The sequence below is a fragment of the Scomber japonicus genome, chromosome 13, assembly GCF_027409825.1.
Source record: "Scomber japonicus isolate fScoJap1 chromosome 13, fScoJap1.pri, whole genome shotgun sequence".
In the NCBI taxonomy this organism is placed as follows: domain Eukaryota; kingdom Metazoa; phylum Chordata; class Actinopteri; order Scombriformes; family Scombridae; genus Scomber; species Scomber japonicus.
Window position 1 is genome coordinate 14,884,443 of NC_070590.1, and position 26,508 is coordinate 14,910,950.

Sequence of the window (26,508 nt, forward strand, 5' to 3'; positions counted from 1 at the left end):
AGACAAGCGTTCTCTCTGTGGATCAAACGTTCTTTTATTTGTGTTTTCACTTCTCTTGGTTCCTCTTCCTTTCCTTCTTTCCCTTTCCCCCTTTTACTTTCCAGCAAGTATTTGAAGGCCTTCTTGATTTTGTCCAACAAGTTACTCTTTGTTGACCCGTCCTCCCACCAGGTATGCCTCCTCATCCAGCTGTAGCTGCTGCACTTGTAGCCGAATCCAGAAGTGTCGGTTCGTCACGCTGTTCTTCCTCTACAAACACAACGTCCCTGCTGCCTGTACGTGACCACTCAGATGCTGTTTTCCTGTGGTCTGCTGCTCTTAAGGAGTTGATGACCCTTATCTGTATATTGTTTTATTACAAAGTGGTCAGGCCCTCCTAAGAGATGACATCACTCTCCATCCTGAGCCAATCAGGTGAGTCCTGGGCATTGGCCTCATTTACCACCTGGGTGTGAGGGTGCTCGTTTGTGTGCTTTTTCAAATAAAGAGTATTTTTATGGGTTAACCTTTTGCTCATGGTAGCTCTGGGTGCGTCTGCTTTATTGCTGTCAGTAGGTAATGAGTGGCTAGGGCAGAGTTTGTTATGTGGTTGATAGGTGACCACCTGAGAGCGTAACAGATATACAAACATGTATTCTGATATGTGAATGCATGTGTCCAGTATGTGTGTATATTTGCATTGTGTGGGAGTGTGTTTGAGAGAGACAGAGGAAAATTAAAAGAGACATGAGGACAGAGGCATGTATCTTTTTTCTGTTTTCCATTAACTCTTTAGTTTCGTTGTGGTCTATTGTGTTTTTATAGGCTGGATTTGAACAAGACATTACAGCTTTTATAGCATTTCCACTGGGTTACACAGTTTATGGGTATCGTTACAGTAAAATATGAGTTAATGTCAGACTAGACATACTAAAGATATGTTTTATTGATATGTAATTATGTATCCAGTCCACACGGTGCTCTTTTTAGCTTTGAAAAATGGGTCAAACAGTGTCTTTGTTTTCATGTCTTGAGAATTTAGGGCACAAGCTACAATATTCATTAACTTTTCAGCGACAACAGTTTGACAGATACATAAAAGCTAAACTGAAACACGAATCCCATGAAAAGAACAAATATACATATGTCATCTCCTTAAACAGCTGGGCTCTCTAATGTTAAATGTTACTCAAACTGGAGTAAATAGTGAATTTGTTGGGGATTACTTTCTGGTGCGGATTAATATACATTTGGTGCTCTAGTGAGTATTTAGAGCACCAGGGCAGTGTATATGGGACTGACTGAAGTACAACGCCCATGTTCATCACAGTGAAAGAACAACAAGCACAATAGTGGCTCACGGATTAGGTTTTATAGTGTAGTTTTATAACCAACTATGGCAATGTATGAAAGATATATCAGGCTTTAACCACACTTCGATAAGTGTGTGTCCACAGGAATATTAAACATAAAACTGGAAACAACAAGTGTTTTAAAGTGTTAAAATAATTAAAGAACGATTCCTTTAGCCTCATTTGACCGCATCAAAGCTTGTATATTACCTCAGTCAGACAAATGCAGAAGCAGGAATAGAAATGTGTTTTCATGGCCAGCATGTTGGCAATTATTATGTGGCAGAACAGAATGAACATAATGTTTTACTATGAGGCAGACTCAGCGACATACAGCATTGTTCAATCCTACCTCAAATAAACTAAGGCAACAAGGAGCACAGAGATAAAGACAAAGGCATGGATGACCCAAAAGCCCCAACTTAACCAGGTTAATGGCGGTCCATGTCCACATTTACACCGGTAAGTCTGACAGTTTGGGCAATAACTACAGTGCCTGCTGCCACTATCACAGTCTGACACATTATCTTGTATACGTGTACCTACTATCAAGCTACAATATTAGTCTAACTCTATAGAATGGCCAACTAAGCAACCGCGATAAGATAACGCCTGATAAAAGGCAATTCACTTTGATTGTCTTTGTATTTAGGAAGAAAACTAATTATCCAACAATTCAGATCATATCTGAATTGAATATTTCTTCTTCCAAAGTTCTTACTTGCATGTTTAAACAAGAAATATTTGATGGTATATGTAATACAATGAAATTTGATGGCATCTCCCAGAAAACAGCAGCAGTAAGAAAAGTAAATAAATAGAACAGAATAGAAATTTGAAAGCAAAAACAAGCTGAAGCAATGTCACAACAGCTATTATTTGTGAATTAATTAAAGTGAAAAAGCTAAGCATCATTGTGTATAGACAGTTAACGGTATATACAATTTGATTTAAATGCAATTTAAAAAATCTAAATTCAACTTGTGCAAGTTTACAAGATGCAAGTCTCTATTACTCTATTAAGCGAGTGATATCATTAGCTTCAAGACTGAAACCTGCTTCATACATGCACTCTGGCTGTTTGTTAAGAAGCCAAAAAGGCATCACTTTTAGTGAGACTGGAACTCTGAGTAGCTGTGACATTAACTTGCCTCATAATCACACTAAGCTGGCATTTCATGTCACTTCATGATGAAATCTGACATCATGTTAGCTGTTTATTGTTTCTCAAGTTACTTTCTTTAACCAGTTAGTAGTGTTGTATCTTTAGTGCTGAGGTCAGTCGAAACAGAAGCTGCAGTATTGGTTGGGAACATTTTTTATATCTGTTGAATAAAAATTGGTATTGAAGAATTTCTTAATGTATAGCAAAATCTGCCACCATTTTCTGCCTCTAGCACAGGAAGAGGCTGTCTACATTTGTAAACCCGCCCGCAAAAAGTGAGTATTGGACTTAAATTCACCTTTGTCTCATCAACTTCAAAGATGATGACATGTCAATGGCGTATTTACAACTTTTTCCATTGGCCCCAAGACACCCCCCCCCCCCCCCCCAAAAAAAAATGTAGGCCTAAGTTCATTTCCATGTTACTGAAAAAAAAAATCTTCAATGAATTCTGTAACAATTCCTGATTTGTGTAGTTAGGGGAGTTTCACACAGCAATTGATAAATGAGTTTCTGTTAGCAGAGGGATTATCAATGTTGTTTACTCTCATGTGTGAATGCTGATTTGTGAGTGTGTGAGCACTTCCTCTTATACAGCTGAGGAGAAAACACACAAATCATCTATCAGGAAATCCAGTGGGGTGTGGGGAGATGGTACTCAGAGGGCATACAGTACAGATAGCAGGTTATCTATTTGGTTAACTGCCAAGGGAAATTCAGATAAGATGCATGCATGCAACTATTGCCAACACATTGCTCACACTAACCTAAATACAGAGGAGGTAAACTTGCAAAATATCCCTCCAGAGTGGAAGCACTGATACTGTGTCAATGAACGAGCTGTAGAAATGCTGAGAACAAGTTTAATACATGTAAATGACATAAGGATGTGTAATTTTTGGTTAATATTTATAACCACACATCTTTTCTTGACATTAATGGTCATTTCAGTGTAGCAAATGTCAAAAGTTCAAACTAGCATTATCAGTTAATGTCAGTGCTTTGGTTTAACTGAACATTGTTGCTAAACAGAGAAATTGGAGATTTTTGTAGTCTTAAATTTGATTGATATACAGTAGCCAACAACAAAATATTGTACTCTGTTATGGAGTTATTCAGCACAAAACATGAGTCAAAACATACTTAAATAACAGTGAAATCCCTGATCTGAGAAAAATGTGACAGATAGTGTTACTCACTCATAATATTTTATGTAATCTATTACTTTGAGACTTGACATAATTAAAAAAAAAACAACATACATTTTGGAAGTGTGTAAAAGTGTGAATGCTGTTGAAAAATATTTGTATTTGCTGGATTATGCACTGGTCCCAGCTGACCATAAAACTGTATAACTACCACAGAAACCGAAACACCTCCTGTTTGATCATATTAAAGATAGCAAGCTCTTAAACTGCCTTTCTATCACCTGTGGTAGTAAAATGTAGTAGAAACTGCTGGGCTGAGTGGACCTCATAAACATGCAAAACCCACATTTAAAGTAATAGTTGTATATCTACAGCACCTCATTTATATCTATTTATTAAAATATACTTCATGTCAGTATTTATTTTCTGAAAATGGATCACGTGCCTTTCAGCCCAAACTGCCCATTTCAAATTTCCACTGGCAGCCTTTTCATTAGCTCACTGGTCAGGTTAAAACTGCTTTGTAAGCGGACCTTCAGTTACTAAGTGATAAGTTCTCTGAAAGAGTGGGGGGCCTTGGATTTAATGGCTGCGTAGAGATTTATGGACACATTCAAAAGTGCAGTTAAAAGCTCTTTGAACACTGGGTAATGCCACACCCTTCACAACCACTCGGACATCTCTCTTTCTCTTTGTGTGGAGAAAACTCCAGACCAAACAAAACCCACATTGTGTGCTGCTTCATGTGCATATAAAAAAAACTATATGAATTCATATCAAACTGCATCAATCTGAAAAGACAGTATTTAAAACTGAAGATAAGAAAAGATAAAAAAGAAAGATGAATGCATTTGTTTCCTGTGAGTCACAAATTAATGAACAATTGACTCTTCCATGCAGAAGAATTAATGGCAGATTATGAGACAAGTATGCACACACACACGCACACACAGCAAGACAGGGAGATTTTGAAAGCAGAAGCTGCTGCCTCCCCTTGGGCAGAGTGCAAAATAGCAGATAGAAGAGCCAAACATCAGAGAGTGGAACAGTTTTTCTTTCATGTCAAGATTACACCATGTAGAAGTTGCAAAATCCAGACCCACCAGATATCCTGTACATCATATCACCCGCACTTACACTGACCCGTCTTTGTTACGCTTCCCCCCTCCATTCACACCCAGTTTCCCATAAATATCAAGTACAAGCTCTTTTCCTGTTCACACTTACAATTGGCCCTCAGTCTGATTCACAGAACACACAGAGACTAAACATGAAAGAGTTTTTGTCAAAGCTATTAGCCATTAGTCACACATTTTCTTCTTCAATCAGATATTTTGCTCTCAGTAAATCTGATGCGTTCTTTGGAGAAATTTGATTCTATCTTTCAAACTTTGAGATTGAGACCAGCTTGCTTTTTACTGTAAATTAAACAAGATCTCAAAGACATCTTAATTATTGAAATATTAATTTAAAGGTTTACTGAAAATTATTTAATGTACACAGCTGTTGATGTAAAGTAATGGTTTAAGGAACTTTAATTAAATTGCTAGGAAACAAATTACTGACATATTAAGAGGAACTGCTGTAGTAGAGAGTTAAATCAAATGAAGCAAGCCTGTCCCCTTATTATGTTTAATTTACAAAAGGAAATAACTTTGAGAGACAATAATTCGGCCCATATTAAATTTTTTATAAGCACAATGAAGAAGAGTTTTAAGTGGACGTTGCAAAATCATCAGTCAGAAATCATTTCTGTTCATTGAATCCAGTCATGTTTATCTCAAAATATATCTGACAGAACTAATTACTATTAAACAAATACATTTTAAGACACAGTGTTGAGTAAGTATCTGTGTTGACTCTAACAACATGTCATCAATAGTTTGTGAAGGTGTGATACAACAACGTCACCGGGCACATGACCATATTTGGTTAGAGTGAAGTTTTTGCCACATGTATGAGTCATCTGTCACTCATGACATTTTTCCACCTTCCTGAAACTGGGGATGGGGGAGTGGAAAGGACGAGAGAAGCAACTACTAGCAACCTTTCTTTAATAAGATGCTTATACAGAATTTCAATTGTGTGTGTCTTTCAAGATGTTGCCTTACATGCATGCACATCAGTTTCACCTGTTGTCTTTTGTTAAAATAAGATGGGGGAGGGTAAACAGGTTATGTGTAAGTGGAGATGGGGGTGGACCTGATGAGCAGAGAACTGGTGACGGTGAGCTGCTTTCCTCCATGGCCCCTCCTCTCTCTGAGATGATGCATATGTACCAGTTCTCTTCCTAATTCTCTCCCATTTAGCAAACGCACCTGAGCAACAGAGGACCTGCCTCCTTCAAACAAAGAGACAAACAACTCACAGGCTTACGTCACTGCGAGAGAGGGATCACAGAAGACCTTTCAACTGACAACTGAAAAGAAGAAGTTTCATTTGAAGCAACCCAAAGCCACATCAGTTGACCACAATGGTGTCTGCTGGGTTTCAAATGCTGGGCACGGCCCTGGGGATCCTGGGCTGGATTGGTGCCATCGTTGTCTGTGCCCTTCCCATGTGGAAGGTCTCGGCCTTCATCGGCAGCAACATTGTCACCTCGCAGATAACCTGGGAAGGTATCTGGATGAATTGTGTGGTCCAGAGCACGGGCCAGATGCAGTGTAAGGTTTACGACTCCATGCTTGCCCTCAGCTCCGACCTCCAGGCTGCCCGGGCCTTGACCATCATCTCCATCATCGTGGGCATCATGGCTATCCTGCTCGCTGTGGCTGGTGGGAAATGCACCAACTGTGTGGAAGATAAAACTTCCAAGGCCAAGGTGGGCGTTGCATCTGGTGCTGTGTTCATTGCAGCTGGGATCCTCTGCCTGATCCCTGTTTGCTGGACAGCCCATACCATCATCCGTAACTTCTACAACCCCCTATTGATCCAAGGCCAGAAGAGAGAGCTGGGCGCTTCACTCTACATTGGATGGGGAGCAGCTGCTTTAATGCTGATCGGAGGGGGGATGCTTTGCGCCAACTGCCCTAAGGATGAAGGCTCTTACTCAGCCAGGTATAAGGCTGCTCGATCGGATGCCTCAGCTCCAGCATCCAACAAAGACTATGTCTAAAAAAATAGATCAGTAGACTGTGAAAAAGCACCATTTACTGGGACTGATGCACTGGTGCTACTGGGTTGTGAGTGAGTGAAAATATTCCCGAGTTTTTCTCCTGATGAGAGGTTTTGAAGATGAAACACACCCAAAGGTGAAATTCAGTTTTTTGTGTTATATACGCAGTTACTTGTTTATGTATGGTTGTTACACATGAATACTAATAATTTGTAAGCCTTCTTCCTTATTAGTATAAATATTCTGTAACCTCAATCTTTTTGAAAATGCATCTGTTTTGTCATGTTTTTGTGGGTTGTTTTTATGAACCATATGTGTGAGACTCATGATGTGCCAGTTCATACTGTAAATAAATATTTTGTTTACAAATCTTAGATTACCTGTCTTTGCTTTTTCTTTTTATGTGCATTCACACAGAAGCTGCTTTCTACAGGACTCAATGTATTTAAAATTGAACTAATTATTCCATCAAATTTCACTGTATTTAATGTTTATGTTGGCAGTTCAACATTTTGTGATGAATACTGTATATGTACATTCACTTATGCAATATAATCAAAACAAGTATCCCTTTTGAAAAAGAAAAAAAACTGTTACAGCAGTAAATAGGTATCAGAAGTTTGTTTGACTTTCCTGTAGATCAGGTTTAGGTGTGGCAGGTGTCATTGGAGGTTGGAAACTTGTCTTTGTTCAAACTGAGCCTACAGGCAAAGGTATTTGTCCTTTAAATGGAGTCACAGGATTTTTTTTTTTCATTTGTTAAAGGAGTAAATATTGAAATTCATAGAAATATTTACATCACTTTGTTTGAGGTTTTTACCCTGCAAAAGATATTATGCAGGGGTTTGTTCTTGAGTCAGTCTTGCAAGGTAAATCATTCCTTACCACCAAAACTCTATTTTGACTCCTTTCTGTAGGAATAAGTCTCTCAGTTCAACCTACAAGCCTAATGCAATACTGTGTGAGATAGTCAGGGTGATCAGTTAAAATGTAATGTCAAATAAATTCAAAGTTTATTCAAAGTTTAATTATCTGTAGTTTGTTTACCCTTCGGGAGTATTTCATTCAGAAAAATCAACTTCCTGGTCTGTTTGAGCTGAATGCACCAACCCAAATCTTTGAAATCGAGTGTTTGCTCAAAGCTTTACCTGTGTGTGTGTGTGTGTGTGTGTGTGTGTATGTGTGTGTGTGTGTGTGTGTGTGTGTGTGTGTGTGTGTGTCTGTGAGCACAGGTGGAATCTGTAGCCATTGTTCCTGGTCTTGAATCTTAGCTTGAGGTAACAAAGCATGTATGTGTGGGAACAATGAACAGAGAGAAAACATGAGCTGTGGATATCAGGTCTCAGTTTTCCCCTTTTGTCTGGGAGCACAGAAACTCCACCCTGAAAGTTTGAACCACAACAGGAGGCAGTTATCTTCTCACAGTGAGACCTTAATCCATCAGAACACAGCAAACTCTTCCGCAAGCAGGTGAGAGTGGACTATATGGGACCCCAAACCCAGTAAGACTAACTGTAAAGCCCCTGTAGTGTTCAACAATCTTCAAGACGTGGGCATTTCAGCAAGAGCGCTCATTTCTTTCTTCTAGTTTCCTGTGTAGAAGTTGATTTGTGGCTGCAGTGGCATTAACATGGCATCTCAGGGCCTCCAAATCATGGGTGTGCTGCTGGCCTTTATTGGCTGGCTCGGCACCATCATAACCTGCGCTATGCCCATGTGGAGAGTCACCGCTTTTGTTGGGGCCAACATCGTCACCGCCCAGGTGATCTGGGAAGGCTTGTGGATGAACTGTGTGGTTCAGAGCACGGGCCAGATGCAGTGTAAGGTCTACGACTCCATGCTGGCCTTGCCTCAGGACCTGCAGGCTGCCAGGGCCATGGTGATAATCTCGGTGATCGTCGGCGTGTTCGGCATCCTCATGGCCGTGGTCGGAGGAAAGTGCACTAACTGCATGGAGGATGAGGTGTCTAAAGCCAAAGCATGCATCGTGTCTGGAGTGATCTTCATCATAGCCGCCTTGCTGATCATGATTCCAGTGTCGTGGTCAGCTCATGCAGTAATCAGGGACTTTTATAACCCCCTGGTGATCGCAGCTCAGAGGAGAGAGCTTGGGGCTGCACTTTATATTGGCTGGGGCTCTTCTGGGATGCTGCTGCTGGGAGGAGGCCTGCTCTGCAACAACTGTCCCCCAAAAGACAGCAGACCTTACATACCTGCCAAGTTTGCCCCTGCCAGGACCGTATCCTCAAATGTGGACTATGTGTGAGTGTTATCTGTCACATGTGATGCCTTAAGGCTTTTAAAAAAAACAATTAAATTCTGTTACTGAAAAAGTTGCACAATGTGACCTGTTTCATAGGGTTGTAAAATAAATCTTAATTACATTTCACTGTATAGTTGGTTGAGACTTAGATTTTCTTTTCAATTTGGAGCTCTATAGTAACTAAATCATGCAAAGTAAAGTATATTGTTTTGGTTTGTTTTCTTATGTTTTAAGTTTTCAGATTAAGTGATTTCCTATAGAAGATTGATATACACATGGCAAATTCATATTCGTATTCATGAATGTATTTCTCAAATATTCTTTTCCACTATTCCTAAACTGTGAATCTAAAACCTGTAATATTTCTCTGAAACAATATATTCATTAGGAGTAAATACCTACTAAAAGGACTTGTTTTTTTCATACAGAATGAATGGAGTGATGCAGTGCTTATTCAGTTGCTCAAATACTCAATATTGTTGCCCAGAGGGGTTCTGAAAACCAAACAAATTGAATGAATGCAGAATATTCTAAAGCTCATTATGATATTAGATAAATTACACTTGAAATCAGTTGTGAAGCTTTCTTTTTTACTTGTATTAAAATAATATGATCACTGCTGGACTTCCAATTGTCTTTCAAATAAAGCCTCTTTATTCATACTGTTCATGATGTCTTACTTTCTGTTGTAATTAGACTGAAACTGTACATCTGGCCACGCATGATAAGGCATTCAGGAATTCAGGGGAGTAAACTCCGGGGAATTTACTGTATCAGGTTAAGATGTTTGCCACGCTACAATCGACTGTCCTTGTATTCAGACAGTAATTTACAGTTTCTGTCTTGAGTAAAATGGATGTCACTGCCAGAGACAATGGTGTGCTGTGTATGCCTGGATTCATGTTGCTAAGGAACTGTTTTTTATCTCCAAAGAAAAGATATTTACACTTTGCCCAGCAAGAGCCCATCTGCCAAGTCTTGTCAAGTTGATATATGCTAAACCTTTTTAACGGTTTTCTTTTTGTTTACAGACATTTTCAATTGAAAGCACATTGACAAGAAAAATAACAGACCCCTGTAATTTTTCACTATTTTGTCTGTTTCTGTTTTGGCTTCTCAGCTGTTGTAATCAGTGGTGGGAGAAGCATTCAGATTAGTTACTTCAGGAAAAGTAGAAATTCAACAACCTGTAAATAATCCTGTAGATGTATTCAAAATTTTACATGATTAAAAGAACAAATCTGGTAAAATTTTGCATTATTCATTATGGCCCCTGTCAATGTCATGTATTTTTACATACTAACATTGTATTACCAATACTGATGCATCAATATGAAAGCAGCAAATGTTGCAGCTGGAAATATTCTATATATACTTTCAGGTAGTTTAACCTATAATAATGCAGAACCTTTAATGAGAAGATTGTATAAAATATCATTTGAGGTCATTATTATAATTCATTCAGTAACTATAACTTTTACATACATGTAGTGGAGTAAAAAGTACAGTCTTCTCAATCAAATGTAATGAAATAGAAGTAGAAGATGATCTTCAGGTTGACTTAAGTACAGGCTAGTGCTTTAAGTATAGTACTGTAGTTAATGCGAGTTCATGTTCCAAGAATGTTAAGAGACAAAAAAAAATGTTGACAAAAATACTGTTTATTGTCTGAATGAAAAAACAAAATGAAACTGAAAAATAAATCTCACATGACAAATATTTTTTCTTAAGTGCTTACAAACAAAATGATGGAAACATGAGGACTGAAAGTGTGAGTCAGACTCAATTAATACTGAAATTATAACACAAAACATACACTGAGTAAAAAGAAAACTAAACTAAACTTAAACTGCAATTCTTAACTTCATGTTGTGTTCTTCTAACATGGCACGTACCTTACAGAGTCTCTTGTATCTTTCAAAAACAAATGGCCACAGTGTGTTAGACAAAGGAAGTTAGTCACAATGCAAATCACATTTTGATAAGCAACAGGATTCAACTGTATGTAGAGTGCTCTCCTCTCATGTTAGACAAATTCCTTCCCGGGTGTTGTGGATTTCGGTGGGGAATACTTTGCTCCGCTGTAGCGGTCTCCTCCTGACGGGCACTGACAGCAGAGGAGAGCCCCACCAATCAGCAGCAGCCCTGATGCTCCCCAGCCTATGTACAAACAGGCACCGAGCTCCCTCCTCTGAACGTCAGGAACCATGGGGTTGTAGAAGTCCTTTATGATAGTATTAGCAGGCAGGGACACAGTCACCAGACACAGAGCCCCACTCAGGATGAAGAAAACACCTGCAGAGATGGCCACTCTGGCTTTTGCTGCTTTATCCCCAACGCAGGTGGTGCATTTCCCTCCCACCACAGAGAGCAGCAGGCCAAATAAAGAGAACAGAATGGCGATGACCACCATGGCCCGAGCAGCCTGGAGGTCTGGAGGCAGGGCCAGCAGGGAGTCGTAGACCTTGCACTGCATCTGGCCTGTGCTCTGTACCACACAGGTCATCCACAGTCCTTCCCAGATGGTCTGAGCCACCACGATGTTGTTCCCAATGAATGCAGATACCTTCCACATGGGCAGCATGCAGATCAATATGTTTCCAACCCATCCGAGCACCGCCAACCCTACGCCCAGAATCTGCAGCCCCAAAGATGCCATTACTGTTTGCTGGTGTTCCTCCTCTTTCTCTTTCTGCGTCTCAGTTCAACACTGGGCTGCCAACTAAACACTTTCCAACTGTGGGGAAGTTTTATATGACCCTCAGATGCCCCTGAGAAGCCCCCCTCCTGTGGGTGGGCTTTGGCTTCATTGCTCAGATATAAACATCCATCAAGCCTTTGAGTTCAGAGGTGTCTCTCTCCTACAGAAAGGCCCCATGGTGTCTCAGCAAAGCTTAGAAAAAAACAGTGTGATTCACTTCAAAGTTTAACATGAAAATCCAGCTTTAAGGAATAAAAACGTGCTGTGAAACAGTAACTTTGCTTAAAATATGAAAGATTTCTTCTTGTTATCAAAACATGTTTAGCAAAATATTTTAATATAGTAGACAACGCAATTTATTACTTTTACATTTTATTCTGTCTTGTTGAACCTGTTAAATCATATTTGCTAAAAAACAATATCATGTTTAATGTGCTATTTGGTAAAATATTGGCATTTAACTTACCTGCCTTGCCTTAATTTGTATGTTACCTTGTCTTAAAAGTATGTATGTATGCGCTAGTATTATGCCAAAATACCACTAGTATTGCCCATCACTAGTGCCCTAGTGATGGGCACTAGGGCACTAGCAATTTCATTGTATTTTAAGTACAGTGACAATAAAGGCATCTTACCTTATCTCTTATCTACACACATTTATCCTTGCAAGTATGATAGTCTACATGGAGTACAACCCCTGGCAAAAAATATGGAATCACCGCTCTCTTTTGTAGAAAAAAAGAAATCACAGACATGCCACAAAACAATTTTTATTCAAAATGCCAACTTTCTGGCTTTAAGAAACATTAAAAAAATTAAAGAAAGAAAATTGTTGTAGCCAGTTTTTAGATCAAGCAGAGGAAAATATCATGGAACCACCCTGTAACATGTAGTTCTAAAACAAACACCTGCATCAGATTAAATCTGTTTACTAGTCTGCAGTTAAAAAAGAGTGCTCACACCTTGGAGAGCTGTTGCACTCAGCGAGTTGACATGAATCATGGCTCTAACACAAGAGATGTCAGGTGAAACAAAGGAGAGGATTATAAAACTTCTGAATCATCACACAATGTTGCAAAACACAGTTAGCTGTGTTTAAAATCTGGACCAAGTACAAAGAAAATGGGAAGGTTGTAAAAGGGAAGCATCCTGGTAGACTAAGGAAGACATCACAGTGTCAAGATAGAAACATGAAAGCAATATGTCTTGAAAACAGAAAATGCACAACAAAACAAATGAGGAACATGGGCAGAAACTGGAGTCAGTGTCTGTGACCAAACTGTAAGAAATTGCCTAAAGGAAATGGGATGTACATACAGAAAAGCCCTAAAAGGAAAAAATAAGGTTAGAGTGAGCTAAAGAAAAGCAATCATGGACTGTGGATGACTGGATGAAAGTGATTCAGTGATGAATCACAAATCTGCATTGGGCAAGGTGATGATGCTGGAACTTTTGTTTGGTGCCATTCCAATGAAATTTATGAAGACGACTGCCTGAAGAAAAGATGCAAATTTCCACAGTCATTGATGATATGGGGCTGCATGTCAGGTAAAGGCACGGGGGAGATGGCAGTCATCACATCTTCAATAAATGCACAAGTTTACTTTGAAATTTTGGACACTTTTCTTATTCCATCAATTGAAAGGATGTTTGGTGATGATGACATCATTTTTCAGGATGACAATGCATCTTGCCATAGGGCATAAGACATATAATGTCAATGGCATGGCCTGCAAATAGTCCAGATCTCCCTATGGAGAATCCCATCTAAAATCTATGGTGGAAATTGAAGAAAATGGTCCATGACATTTGGTGATGTTTGGTGATACCATGGTGATGTAACAAAGTACTAATGGTACTAATGGCCAGGGGTTGTATATTAAAGATTGCACTTTACATCTTAACTTCAGTTTTTATACATCTTTTTGTTAATTTTAATATGGATGTCACATGTCAGAGCCAACTGAAAATGGTGAAGTTTAATGGACATTTATATGGTCCCTTTCTCATCTTCCAATTACTCAAACCACTTCAAACTACATACACACACTGATGGCTTCTGCCATGCAAGGTGCCTACTCATCAGGAGGAGTTTCTAATGATTCATACACACACGCATAGCACAGCTTTCAAGAGCAATTTTAGGTTCAGTATCTTGCCCGAGGACACTTAAACATGTGGAGTGGAGAAGCCGGGGATTGAACTTCCTCCAGTTAATGAAAAACCTGCTATACCTCCTGAGCCACAGGTGCCCTCAGCCAAGCAAACCAGCCAAACAGGTTATACGGCTCGTTGACTAATGAGTACAGGTGGAATCATTCAGCTTGATTACTGCACTGGTAAAACACATGGGAAAGTTGGCAAACAAATTAAACCTCACGTTCATAGTCCTTCAAAACCTTATAAGAGAAAATGTTTTGAGTGTTGCACATGAAAATACATAACTTTTCTTCCCATAGTTCAACACAAAAAAAATCATATTTACAAGGTAGTCAGTTTATTGAAACCACGTAACATTACCTCAAAACTGTTAAAAAAAATAAAGTAGGTGAGAGGTATGTGGATGATGAATAAAAGAAAATAAAGATGTTACTGGTTCACAATTCAAATGCACACATGCTGGTTGGCGTCTTACTTAACGATCACAGGTATTTTCAATTTGACAAATTTTAGAACAACCAATCAGAAGAAACCACAACCTACCACATGGGTATAAAAGCTGCAGGTGAGCAACAAACCTCTATATTATATTCTATTATTGTGGTGCACTTATCTTTTTACACTGTGACAACTATGGCATCTGCAGGTCTTCAAATCTTGGGCATTTTCCTGGCAGCCATTGGGTTTCTGGGAGACATCATCATCTGTGCCCTGCCCATGTGGAAGGTGTCAGCTTTCATTGGGAGCAACATTGTGACAGCGCAGGTCTTCTGGGAGGGCCTGTGGATGAACTGCGTGAAGCAGAGCACTGGCCAGATGCAGTGCAAGGTCTACGACTCCATGCTGGCTCTACCACGAGACCTACAGGCCGCCCGAGCCCTGGTTGTGATCTCCATCCTTGTTGCCCTCATGGGAATCCTGCTCGCTCTCGCAGGGGGAAAGTGCACCAACTGCCTTGACGACGAGGTGGCCAAGAGTAGGGTAGCAATTGCTGCAGGGGTATTCTTCATCGTCGGTGGTATCCTGTGCCTGATCCCTGTGTCCTGGTCTGCCAATGAGGTTATCAGGAACTTCTACAACCCCATTATGATCAACGCACAGAGGAGAGAGCTTGGTGCGGCGCTATTCATCGGCTGGGGCTCAGCAGGACTCATGATGATTGGAGGTGCACTTCTCTGCTGTCAGTGTGAGCAGAGGAAAGACAGCAGGTACTCTGTCAAATATTCTGCCCCTCGCTCAGCAGCCAGTGGAGGAGCCTACGTTTGAAAAGCTGCAAGTGCTTAAAGCCTGTTGCTCTTGCCGTGCCTCCAGGAACTAGACTGTTGAACTCCTAGAGTGATTTATTTTTTGTTTTTAAGTGTCTTAAATTTTTATGATGTATCTTACTGATGAATTTTAATAAATCTGACTTCATATACTTACTGGGGTTCTTTAATTTTGTGGTCAGTGTGGATGGCAAAGGTTTCAAGTCTAAAATGGTTTGGGATTGACCACTGTCGGCTGAATTCAACCTAGTTAAGTTATCTGACCCTTTTTCAGTCCAGTTTACAATTTGTATTCATTAAGCAATTATGTTTAAATCTGGAGTGTTCAATGTTTTTACACGTGATCAACTTTTCAATTTACATCTTATGTTGGAATCATCTCGACAGTCAGCCCCAAGTCAGTCTGCAGGTCAGCAGATCCCCTGGATCCAAGACTCGCAAAAGAATCACATTTTCAGCAACAGTTGTGTACTAGAAAATACCAAAGAACCAGGCTATTTTTTTTTTCAGTCTTTATACTAAACTAAGCTACCTGCTCCAACCTCTTTAGTTTACACAAGTCTTCCCTCGTCTTAAATCTCAGCAAAACGGCTAATATTTTCCAAACTGTACTTTAGTATTTCAGTGTTAATAAAACTTGGGGTAGGCAGTAAATCTGATCTCTAAAACCACAATAACACTCTTAAATGTTCTGTTTCTATTTCAATATTAAAACATTTTTAAAACTGAATAATACTGGTAAGCATTGACTGAACAAGCAAACTCTTTCCTCAAAGCAGCATGTTTCTTGTTGTTTAGGCATTCCCAGGCTTTATGCAGGTAGGTTTTCTTTCTTTGGAAACTGTTAAAGTTCATGCATTCATGTTGTCAGGTTCTAATAGATTCTTGTCTGACCTGTAGATATGAGCAAGCTTTATTTTATATTTTTGGACATAGTTAATATTTCTGTTTCAATTCATTAAAAATTGGTCAAAGCTGTTTGTTTTGGGTCTTGGGCAGTTTTTCATACACGATTGCTTTTGTAAACAGGTTTCTCATTGTACTCATTCATACCAAGCAGGAATCAGGACAAGCAAGAAACCTGATCTGCAAACTAGCAGTCCCCTCCCTGTTGTTCATACTTCCCACTGCACACACAGCAAAACACAACCAGCAGTGTTTACAGCCGAGTGAAACTTACGATAAAAATGATCTGCAGCTCAACTGAAGGTGGATCTTGTGTCTGTTTTTGACTTTGTGGCAAACTTAAATACATGCCTCGGATTTGGTTTTTGACAAGATGCGGACTCAGCTCGTTGGTGTTTGTCTGGCAATCATTGGCTTTCTTGGCACCATTCTTATCTGTGGACTGCCCATGTGGAAGGTGACTGCCTTTGTCGGGGCAAACATTATTACTGCTCAGGTGTTCTGGGAAGGTTTATGGATGAACTGTGTGATCCAGAGCACAGGTCACTCACAGTGTAAGGCCTACGACTCCGTTCTGGCTTTACCACAAGAACTGCAGGCCTCCAGGGCTCTGATCTGTGTCTCCATTGCTGTCAGTGTGGTGGCCATTGGGCTCACTGTGGTCGGGGCCCGTTGCACCAACTTCTATCGTGATGACTGGAGGACCAAATCCAATGTTGGCGTGTCAGGAGGTGTGGTGTTTATAATCGCGGGGCTGCTGTGTATCATTCCTGTCAGCTGGTCAGCTCACAGCATCATCACAGGTTTCTACAACCCCTTGGCTACCAGTGAGAGGAGAGGAGAGCTGGGGGCGTCCATATATGTGGGCTGGGCATCCGGAGCTCTGCTCGTCATTGGTGGAGGGGTGTTGTGTAGCACCTACAGATGCTGAGGGGAGAGAAGAGGGGAGTTCATGCCACCCATCAGATGCATAATATAGTTGAAAATGGACAAATGTGTTTACTGTGACTATTTGATTCAGTCTCTTTTTCAACATTTATATCAACCTTTGTTAATTGCACTATACTGACTTTTTACAACAAATAACCTGTTTAAAATACTAAAAAGAGTAGCATGTGAAAAAGTAGAATCAGTGTTTCAACATGATCTGTATAGCACAAATTATGAGTGATGCATGAATACTCTTATGCAATTTTTATACTAATATGTTTTTAAGACTGTTGTCATAATTAATCATAATCTTATATAGTATTTTTCTTTTCTTTTCTTTTTTACAAATGAAAATAACTGCTAGTGTGGTGAGGAAATGTATCTTGTATGCAACAAAAGAGTTTTTATTTTTTTTAAGAATAATAATTGTTAGGAAAAATACAACTAAGAAAACCAAAATTACTATGCTTTGCCACGTTCATTTTTATACCAAAAAACTTCATATTCACCTTGTGTATTATTTTTTTGCACAGAAGAGCCTGTTTTTAGCATATTGAAAATTGCAAAACAATTCAAACACACTGGAAACAGACAAAAGAAAAATAAAATTCTGTGTTCTACACCAGCTTCTTTCATTTGTATAAAAGCCTGAAAAACTTGATTTGGATGTAGCTCAGAGGTGTTTAAATACTCGATGTAAATGTACACACAGTTGTCTCTCTCTGAAACGTGTTTGCATCTCTCTGTTGATCTTTGTCATCTGACTACTTAACATAACTGCAACACATAAGAGCTGCTGGTAGAAACTTAAACAGATACAAGGCAAGAGAAATGCAGTCTTCTCTTTTCCTCTGAAGAAATATCACATTTGTTTTTATCACAGAGGAAAATTTTAATGAATTTGCTGTCTTTTTCTTATCTTAAACTGCTGAAGGGATTCTGGCTTTAGTTTATGGCTGTGTAACTGTAGAAATTTTAAATGGGGGGGCAGGGCAGGCAGATCGGGGGCCTGGCACTGTGTATGATGGGCATTTTAGGAGTGAGTTTGACATGTGGACTGCCGTTGTGGCGTGAGACATCTTTCGTTGGAGCCAACATTGTAACTGCACAATCGGTAAGTCAGTATAGTTTCCTAGTGTATATTAAATTGTATATATTCCCATTACCTTCACCAGCAGCTCTACTATATTATATATTCATTTAAAACAAAACACCATACAGGTTGTCTGAAATCACATGAAAATGTAGGAGTAAGAGTGAAGCATATGAATATATGGTGGTCACAGTATAATGCCTGATAACATCTAAATGGCAAGGCAAGGCAAGTTTATTTGTATAGCACAATTCATACGCTGTGTAATTCAAAGTGTTTTACAAAAGCTGGAAACACATCAAAAGAAAAAAAAGTTTAAACATTATTTATTAGGAAAATAATAATAATAATAATAATAATATATATATATATATATATATAAACACAAGTAAATAAGTAAAAATTAGGATAAGAACAGATACGATTTAAAAATAAAAAATAAAACTAAATAGGAATAATAAAAACCAGCAAGTAGGTATTGAATTTAGGAGAAAGCAACAGTAAACAATAAAGTTTTTAGCCCTGATTTAAAAGAGCTGACAGTTTGAGCAGACCTCAGATCTACAGGAATTTTGTTCCACAGATGAGGACCAAATAACTAAATGCTGCCCCACTTTGTTTGGTTCTCGTTCTTGGGACACACAACAGCCGGTTCCAGATGACCTGAGGGGCCTGGATGCTTCATAGGGAACTAATAGATCTAGCATATACTTTGGTCCAAGACCGTTCAGTGTTTTGTAGACCAGCAATAAGATTTTAAAATCTATCCTTTGACTCACAGGAAGCCAGTGTAGTGATCTGAGGACCGGTGTAATATGGTCCAGTTTCCTGGTGTTTGTAAGGACTCTGGCAGCAGCATTCTGAATCAGCTGCAGCTGCCTAATTGATTTTTTGTTAAGACCCGTAAAGACACCATTGCAGTAGTCCAACCTACTGAAAATGGTCAGTTTGTAACACCAAAGATGTTTAATTTGACAGATGTGAATTCTGCATTAACACAAAAAATTGTGTTAGGTGTGGGATGGTCTGTGGTTGCATTGTGTCGTCCAGGCCACAGGTCAGATGCAGTGTAAGACACACACAACACCCAACACTTTGACTGCTGACATCCAGGCTGGACGTGCCCTCATATTGATCTCCATCCTCGCCGGCTTCCTGGGCTTCATCATTAGCCTCCTGGGTGGAGGTGTGGCCAATTGTAGTGGGACTCCACCTGACCCTGCTGAGCCTCCGTCCTCTTCTAATGGCAGAAAGAAGGTGAGAACATATCTGTGTTTGTCTCTGTAAACAAACACTGTAAAATTATAGTTTTCTGCAATTAACCTCCTAGGAGGCCCTGGGGGAATGAAAATGAGCTGTGGATTATTGACCCCCTCGTTCCTCGCAGTCTTTAATTTGCTGTATGTCAGTTATATTAAGATAATTTGATATGCAAACACATCTATTTAAGAATATGCACTAGGAAGTAGGAATCAACATGAATATATTTGAGCCAGAATATACATATTTCAAATAGTTAAAAATATCAGTAATAAAGGTCTTAAATTAAAATTTTGTCATGGCCCTTCTACAATACAGGAGCCTAATAGGTATGGTGTATATTACCAAGTTTGCGATTTATCAAATTTGGCCAGTGAGCAAGGCTCACATCAGTCACAACAATGTTTCAATGTTGTTTCACTAAAAAACCTTTCAACAATGAATGCTGTATTTTTTGACTTTCTGAAACAAGAGAAATATTGGTGTTGCAAAACTAAGTAAGATTAAAATGACTTAACATTACCACAGAAAATCAAGGCTTTTGCACAAAGTAATGCTTTGTCCAGCTGTCGGCCAGTCTGAGTCACTGGATGGCGCCAGGAGAAGTCCTGTCTGTTTGCAGTCAAAGTGTCTCCGGTAAATGTTGCTTAGTTACACAATGAATTAACAATTGTGTGTAAGTTTCAAGACATTTCATCATACAAAGATTTTTCAATCTGATGTTTATATAATGATGATGTAAAATGTCTGAAAAACAAAGCAAAACCTTTTTTCAGCATTAATGTGACAACTCCATCAAAGCCCATGAAAAATTCTAACTTCGCTGACTCATTGTATTGAGTATTTAAAAAGATGCATTTCCACTGCTTTTAAATTCAGACATAAACACACATCAGAAACATGTCAGTAGTGTCTTTTGTTTTTCCAGGCATGTCTGCTGGGTGGAGTTCTGTGCGTGCTGTCTGCCATCTTGTGCCTGGTTGCAGTCAGCTGGTCAGCAGCGAGAACCATCTCAATCTACAATGACCCTTTCATTGCTGCGGCCTTAAGGAGAGAGGTAGGCTCTTCCATCTACATAGGCTGGGCCTCGTCTGTGCTGCTCCTGCTCGGTGGGGCTCTGATCTGCTTCGTCTGTGGAGAGAAGGAGAGATCACCGCCTTTGTATCGCTCCTACAGCAACACAGAACTCAGTGACTATTCATCCCGCATGTCCACACAGAGGTCTGATGTCATAAGATCTAACAATCGCTATGCACCGAATACGATGGTAGAGCGTGTAGACCAAGTGTACAGTCCACTTAATAAAGCTAACAGTGGGGCTGGACTGTATTATCAACCACGTTAAATGGATCAGAGGCCCCAGACAACAGGAAGGCCTTATTGATGGGAATGAGGCCAAATCCGGTGCATGACAGAGCTACAACTGTACCAAGTAAATATTATTCCAGTAAATCATAATCTGGATGAATCTGCATAAATCATAGTGCTGAGAATGATTGAAGGAATGATTTAACTGTGCTTATTGTTTCCATTCACATATTAATTAATGCTTACTATCTCAATGTTTTCTTTGGACAAATCAATCGTTTAATATCATTTTTATCATAAGACTTGATATCTGTATGTATAAAATAAAAAAAGTTTTTTAAAAAAAGACTTGTTTCGAGAAAATTAGACTTATTTTTGTCTAAATAAAAAAATATCTTGTCAAGCATTTTTTACATAAGAAAACATGTCTTATTTTAAGAAAATATATCTCACTTTTCCAAGAACACAAGTTTTCCAAAAATAAAAATTTGAAAAGAAAAGAACTTGACATTTCAGAAATCACAATGACATTTCAAAAAATACCAGAGGGCTTCTTTATGAGTGAAACATATTTTAATAACAGCGTGAAACTAAATTATAGCCATGTTGGGATAAATAAGAGGGTAAATTGTATGTTAGGAGGATCATTTTATTAGTCATACAGTCTTTTCAACTTTAAGTTTTATTAAAGAGAGTTTATATTGCTTATTATTCACTGTTATAAGAAGCATGAATACATTTTGAGGTTGAGTCTAACATTCTTTGGTGTAGTATTTCCTTTTCTTCCTCCAGAGATGATGATCAAGTATGCATTAAAACACTTAGATGTCACACTTAAAGTCCCACTTGATTTTCTGGGAACCATTTGAAACCTATTCATCTTTGGCACAACAGAAGATAATCTCTGTGTTTAGATTCAGTGTGGTTGTCATACACAGACTACAGTGATACTTCACACTGCAAACAACTTTCCAAAGAGTGATAAAAAATTAAAAAAAACACATCGAAACCACAGTGTGCCGGACTTTTTTGAGCACTGATCAACTGATAAGTCCCTCTTTGCAGTAATAGTCTCCGCCAAGAAAATATATCTTTAAATAGGTGAATTAGTTCTTCTTAAATTTACAGAACAATGTCCAATTTGCAGTATGCTTGTTTGTGAATGTGTTAGTCTGTGCGCTGTATTTCTGTAGTTTTGTCATTATAGGGGCCTGCGCGTTATCCTCAGAAACTCTATACTTTCTAGTAGTAGCATTGAAAAGCAAACTGCCCAGGTGAAAATTCCTCACAAACCAGTTTCATGTTACAGGCAAAACTAGAAACTCCTCCTCTGACTTCAACTTTATCAGCAAAGTCCGTACATGAGATTCCCAGTGTCAAACTCTCCTCTGAGCGGGCAATAAGACCTGCTTCTACGCACGTTCTTGGCAGCAGGCAAAGTACTGCAACCTTCAGCATCACTCAGTCTTAGCTCTTTGAAAAGAAGCGATTCAGCATGGTATCTGGAGGAAGACAGATTCTTGGTATGGCCCTGGCCTTCATTGGCTTTGTGGGGAGCATCATCATCTGTGGTCTGCCCAACTGGAAAGTCACAGCCTTTATTGGTGCCAACATCATCACAGCTCAAGTGATCTGGGAGGGCTTGTGGATGAACTGTGTGACCCAAAGTACAGGCCAGATGCAGTGCAAAGTCTACGACTCTCTCCTGGCTTTACCTCAAGACCTGCAGGCTGCTAGAGCACTGGTCATCTTGGCCATCATCACCGGGGTCTTTGGGATCCTTCTTAGCATCGTTGGCGGCAAGTGTACCAACTTTGTGGAGGAGGAGAGGCAGAAATGCAAAGTAGCCATTGCTGCTGGAGTCATCTTCATCATCGCAGGCCTGTTGGTGCTTATTCCTGTGTGCTGGACAGCCAACACCATCATTCGTAATTTCAACAATGTTGCGCTAATCAACGCCCAGAAGAGGGAGCTGGGGGCTTCACTGTACATCGGCTGGGCCACTGCAGGGCTGCTGTTCCTTGGTGGAGGCCTCCTCTGCAGCTCCTGTCCCCCCGCAGAAGAGAACAGTTATGATGTGAAGTACTCCAAGGCTCGCTCTGTGGAGAGCAACAAGATCTACGTTTAGAGAGGACTGGGACAGTTTCATCTTCTGTTTGTCACATGGAGATTAATCATTTAAAAACCATTTAGAATAATAATGTCTTTAATGTGATTAAAGCAGATATTAACTTTTGCACTATGCGTGTAGCAAGGAATACTATATGTTTAAAAATGTGCAATGTTTGTAATTTTCTATATATAAACATACTATGTTTTTGTACTTTATATAATTTTGGACACTTGCATAGAGATGTTCTTTATTTGTTTTGTTTATGTTGACTGATACATGATGTTTATGCTGATATAGTCCCACATGCTCACACAAGATATTTTACAGGATATGCAAGATCCAGAACATGTGTGTTAAAAATGCGTATGTATAAAACGCTTTGTATATTAATGTGAAATGTGAAATCTAACTTCTACATTTGTAGTCAGTGAGATACTGATTAGCTAATCAATTCACATTTATAAGTATGGTTTTGTTTTTCTCTGTATTCTCTGTATGTCATTAAATCTTTTATTCCAACTTGTCTTAGCAGTTTCTATTTTTCAGAGAGATTAACAGTTACAATGATGACAACTGCCCAAAAATGTGCTGTGCAGTGGATCTGGTTTTTCAAGTGCACCTGGAGGGATTGTTAAGAACAGGTTTTGTGTCAATGTGGCCTTAGTGCTGAAGAAACAAAAGATTGAGAGATAACTGTGTGCTTTTGTGTGTCACTGTGTTTGCAGTTTGTGTGTGTTCCTCCTTGTATCTCATAAGACGGATCCATTTTGGAAACTTTTGCTTTTAATACAATGAAATGTATAATTAACAGAATATAAAAAAAAATATATGAACAAATGAAAAGGAGAATACTTTTTAATTGAGCTCTGTTCTCTGCCTTGGGTTTGGAATTTCGTTGTATTTTATACAATGACAATAAAGGAATCTATCTATCTATCTAAAACATGCTTTATATAACTCGGCCATACTCAACTGACTGTTTGTTTTGTGCACTTCATGACAATGCAGCCTGCAGGTCTTGAGGTAACGTCAGGAGAGAGTCATAGACTTAGCACTGCATCCTGCCTATGTTTGCATGTTGGGACATTTTTATTAGATAAAGTCAAACTTCTTGTGCACTTTACAGTAAAAAATTTCTGTTTGGCCTAATGTCATGAAGAAAAAAAAGAGTAGATACAAAAACTATCCCTCTGAACTTTACAAGGACAGCGAGATTACAGATTATTTTGAGCCTGATTAAAAGGCTTGGTGCTTGTGTGCAGGGGGTGTTTGGCATTTTTCAAACAGGTTTTTCTGCACGGTAGCCACTGCTAGAATGAAACAGACTTTCTCCCAGGAGATTGTGTTGCTCTGCATCATTCTCTTCTTGTTATCCTGAACTGAACTCCACATATTAACTTTTGAATCAGATTCCCTTTTTCGTTTGAAATCCAATCCAGTATTACTGAATAAAGACAACAATGCAGTGCTTCATCAGAGTGCATCCATGCATGTTTCATGCATGGATGCCCATCATTCTTCCTTCTTTATCCATCGCTCGTTGTTTCCAAAATAATCTTGTCAGACATGGATAATGAGGGAGGAAATAGATGATGTCATAGTTTCTCTCTCTCTCTCTCTCTCTCTCTCTCTCGCTCTCTCTCTCTTTCTCTCTCTGTCTTGCTCTCTCTCTCTCTGTCTCACTCTCTCTCTCTCTCGCTCTGTTTTTTTTGTCAACCTCCTCCCCTTTCTTTTCCCTATAGAGTAGGTGTGGTGCATCCACACCTGACCAGTAGCACACAGACAGCTGCTCAGGTGACAGGAAAGAAAGAGCACTCTCCAGTAGAGAAATAGAGAGGGGACAGAGTGAGAGAAAGGGGGAAGGAGAGAACAACAATTGAGGATTTGAAGAGGGAGGGACGGAGCCAGAGAAGAGGAGGGCTGTAAACAAATGAACTGAGGCCAAACAGAGACACACCTGGAGTCAAGTAAAAGCAACTGGAGGCTAAACAGACAACTGAAATCATCAGAGTGGACTCTGCATTCATGAAACAGATACTTTACAACATTGGAACTGTGGCAAGAAAAAAAGAACGAAAGATGAAAATGGCAACATTGCATGGAGACAAGAACTGACAAAGAAAAGCGCATTGAGAGATACCAAAGGAGAGTGGCAGAAGACCAGGAGTGAAAGCAAAAGAAGCCCCAGAGAAAATAACATCAGAGCACTTTTCAGAGCAGCTACAGAGATCTTCTCTACACCTTTACATCATGGCCTCCATGGGGATGCAGATGCTGGCCAGTGCCCTGTGCCTGCTGGGTTGGGCAGGGGTCATCATCAGCTGCATAATGCCAATGTGGCGAGTCACAGCCTTTGTGGGCAGCACCATTGTCACCTCTCAGACCATCTGGGAGGGCATCTGGATGACCTGTGTGGTCCAGAGCACAGGGCAGATTCAGTGTAAACCGTATGAGTCTCTCCTTGCTCTAGGTGCTGATCTGCAGGCCGCCAGGGCTCTCACTGTCCTTGCAATTGTTACTGGTGGTGTAGGCCTAATTCTGGCCTTCATTGGTGGGAAGTGCACTCGCTTCATGGATGGAGAAGGAAGCAGGATGAAGAGCAAGGTGGCCATAGCAGCAGGGACGGTGTTGATCGTCACAGGGCTGCTGTGTTTGATCCCCACATCATGGACGGCTGGCGCGGTCGTGAGGAAGTTCTACAGCGCCGCCATAGATGCTCAGCGCAGGGAGATTGGAGCCTGTCTCTACATTGGCTGGGGAGCGTCCATCCTGCTTATTCTGGGAGGGGGTCTGTTCATCAGCTCAGCGTGTCCCATCAAAGCACACAATGAAGACAAGAACCCCTCTGTCCGCTACCTGGTAGTCCGCTCCGATGGGCCCAGTCAGGCTGGTTCTCAACGCAGCAGGATACCATCAGCAAAGTCTCAGCCTGTTGGAGCAGTTTTCACCAGGCCTCAAAGCTATGAAGGAGCACCCACTAAGTCTCAGTCATACACAAGGCCTCCCTGGGAGGATGTGCCTGAGCAGGACTCGAGGCAGGAGTCAGAGAGATCATGGGCACCATCAACAAAGTCTCAGATGAAAAGACCAGGCTCGACAAAGTCAGAAGAAAGTGATGCTCTTTCTACAAAGTCTCAGCTGAAACAAGCAGAGATGGAAGAGACTTTATCAGACTCAGTCAAGAATGACAATGACGACGCATCCTCAAATCCAGCAAGAACATACTTATAATATGGACACACACTCTTACAAACTCTTATTCTGATGTAGTATTTTTTGTTGTTTACTGCTTAAAAGTAGTTTAAGAGGTTGGCATTGTATTTAAATGTAGTTATCTTCAAACTCCACTTAGTTATTTGGATCAAAGCACAGAAAGGAAAATAATTAAAGCTTTGTTTAGTTTTTATGTCATATGGACTGAAAGTGAACTGAACCAAACTACAAGGGCCAAGTGAAGGATGTTATAGTTGTCTTTACCTGAAGTTTACCTCAGATATTTTTAGCATCTTTGTTCTCACACACAGCAACCTGAGTAATGAAGCAGCTAATTATTTTTAGCCTACTGTTTATGTTTAGGCTACTTTAACATTTTTAATTAAAGTATGATCTCTCAGATGATTCGATGAGAACTTTAACCAATAAAAACTCCCCTTGTTGCAAATAAGTTAGCACTTAATGTTCTATCTACTGCAAAACTGTTACTGTTAAGGGAGTTTCTGTAAACATTTAGCTTTTTGTTACAACTGTGAA

At 39.7% G+C, this 26,508-nt stretch overlaps 6 protein-coding genes across 7 annotated transcripts; 5 read left to right on the top strand and 1 right to left on the bottom strand.

Annotated features, from left to right (window-relative positions):
* Positions 1–5,973: 5,973 nt before the first annotated feature.
* Positions 5,974–9,025, top strand: LOC128371261 (claudin-4-like). Its single transcript, XM_053331532.1, has 2 exons — positions 5,974–6,593; positions 8,380–9,025. The coding sequence occupies exons 1-2, from the start codon at positions 6,118–6,120 to the stop codon at positions 9,023–9,025; spliced, it is 1,122 nt and encodes a 373-aa protein (XP_053187507.1). The 5' UTR covers positions 5,974–6,117.
* A 1,642-nt stretch (positions 9,026–10,667) lies between these two features.
* LOC128371259 (claudin-4-like) lies at positions 10,668–11,729 on the bottom strand. Its single transcript, XM_053331530.1, has one exon. The coding sequence runs from the start codon at positions 11,679–11,681 to the stop codon at positions 11,049–11,051; it is 633 nt and encodes a 210-aa protein (XP_053187505.1). The 5' UTR covers positions 11,682–11,729; the 3' UTR covers positions 10,668–11,048.
* A 2,787-nt stretch (positions 11,730–14,516) lies between these two features.
* Positions 14,517–14,941, top strand: LOC128370887 (claudin-like protein ZF-A89). Its single transcript, XM_053331072.1, is given in 2 exon segments — positions 14,517–14,901; positions 14,904–14,941. Coding segments are annotated over 2 exon segments (423 nt in total).
* Positions 14,942–16,424: 1,483 nt separating this feature from the next.
* On the top strand, positions 16,425–16,985 carry LOC128371260 (claudin-4-like). The gene has a single exon (XM_053331531.1). It carries the CDS (start codon positions 16,428–16,430, stop codon positions 16,983–16,985), a length of 558 nt encoding a protein of 185 aa, XP_053187506.1. The 5' UTR covers positions 16,425–16,427.
* Positions 16,986–17,834: 849 nt separating this feature from the next.
* Positions 17,835–20,682, top strand: LOC128370888 (claudin-4-like). The gene is made up of 3 exons (XM_053331073.1): positions 17,835–18,098; positions 19,092–19,334; positions 20,266–20,682. Exons 1-3 carry the CDS (start codon positions 17,964–17,966, stop codon positions 20,680–20,682), a joined length of 795 nt encoding a protein of 264 aa, XP_053187048.1. The 5' UTR covers positions 17,835–17,963.
* Positions 20,683–21,777: 1,095 nt separating this feature from the next.
* LOC128371256 (claudin-4-like) lies at positions 21,778–25,989 on the top strand. 2 transcript variants are annotated; one of them, XM_053331526.1, is made up of 2 exons: positions 21,778–21,803; positions 22,158–22,773. In XM_053331526.1, the coding sequence occupies exons 1-2, from the start codon at positions 21,778–21,780 to the stop codon at positions 22,771–22,773; spliced, it is 642 nt and encodes a 213-aa protein (XP_053187501.1). The 2 variants fall into 2 exon arrangements, with proteins under 2 accessions (XP_053187501.1, XP_053187500.1); XM_053331525.1 differs by lacking the exon at positions 21,778–21,803 and adding an exon at positions 24,979–25,989 and having other exon boundaries at positions 22,141–22,602.
* Positions 25,990–26,508: the final 519 nt, after the last annotated feature.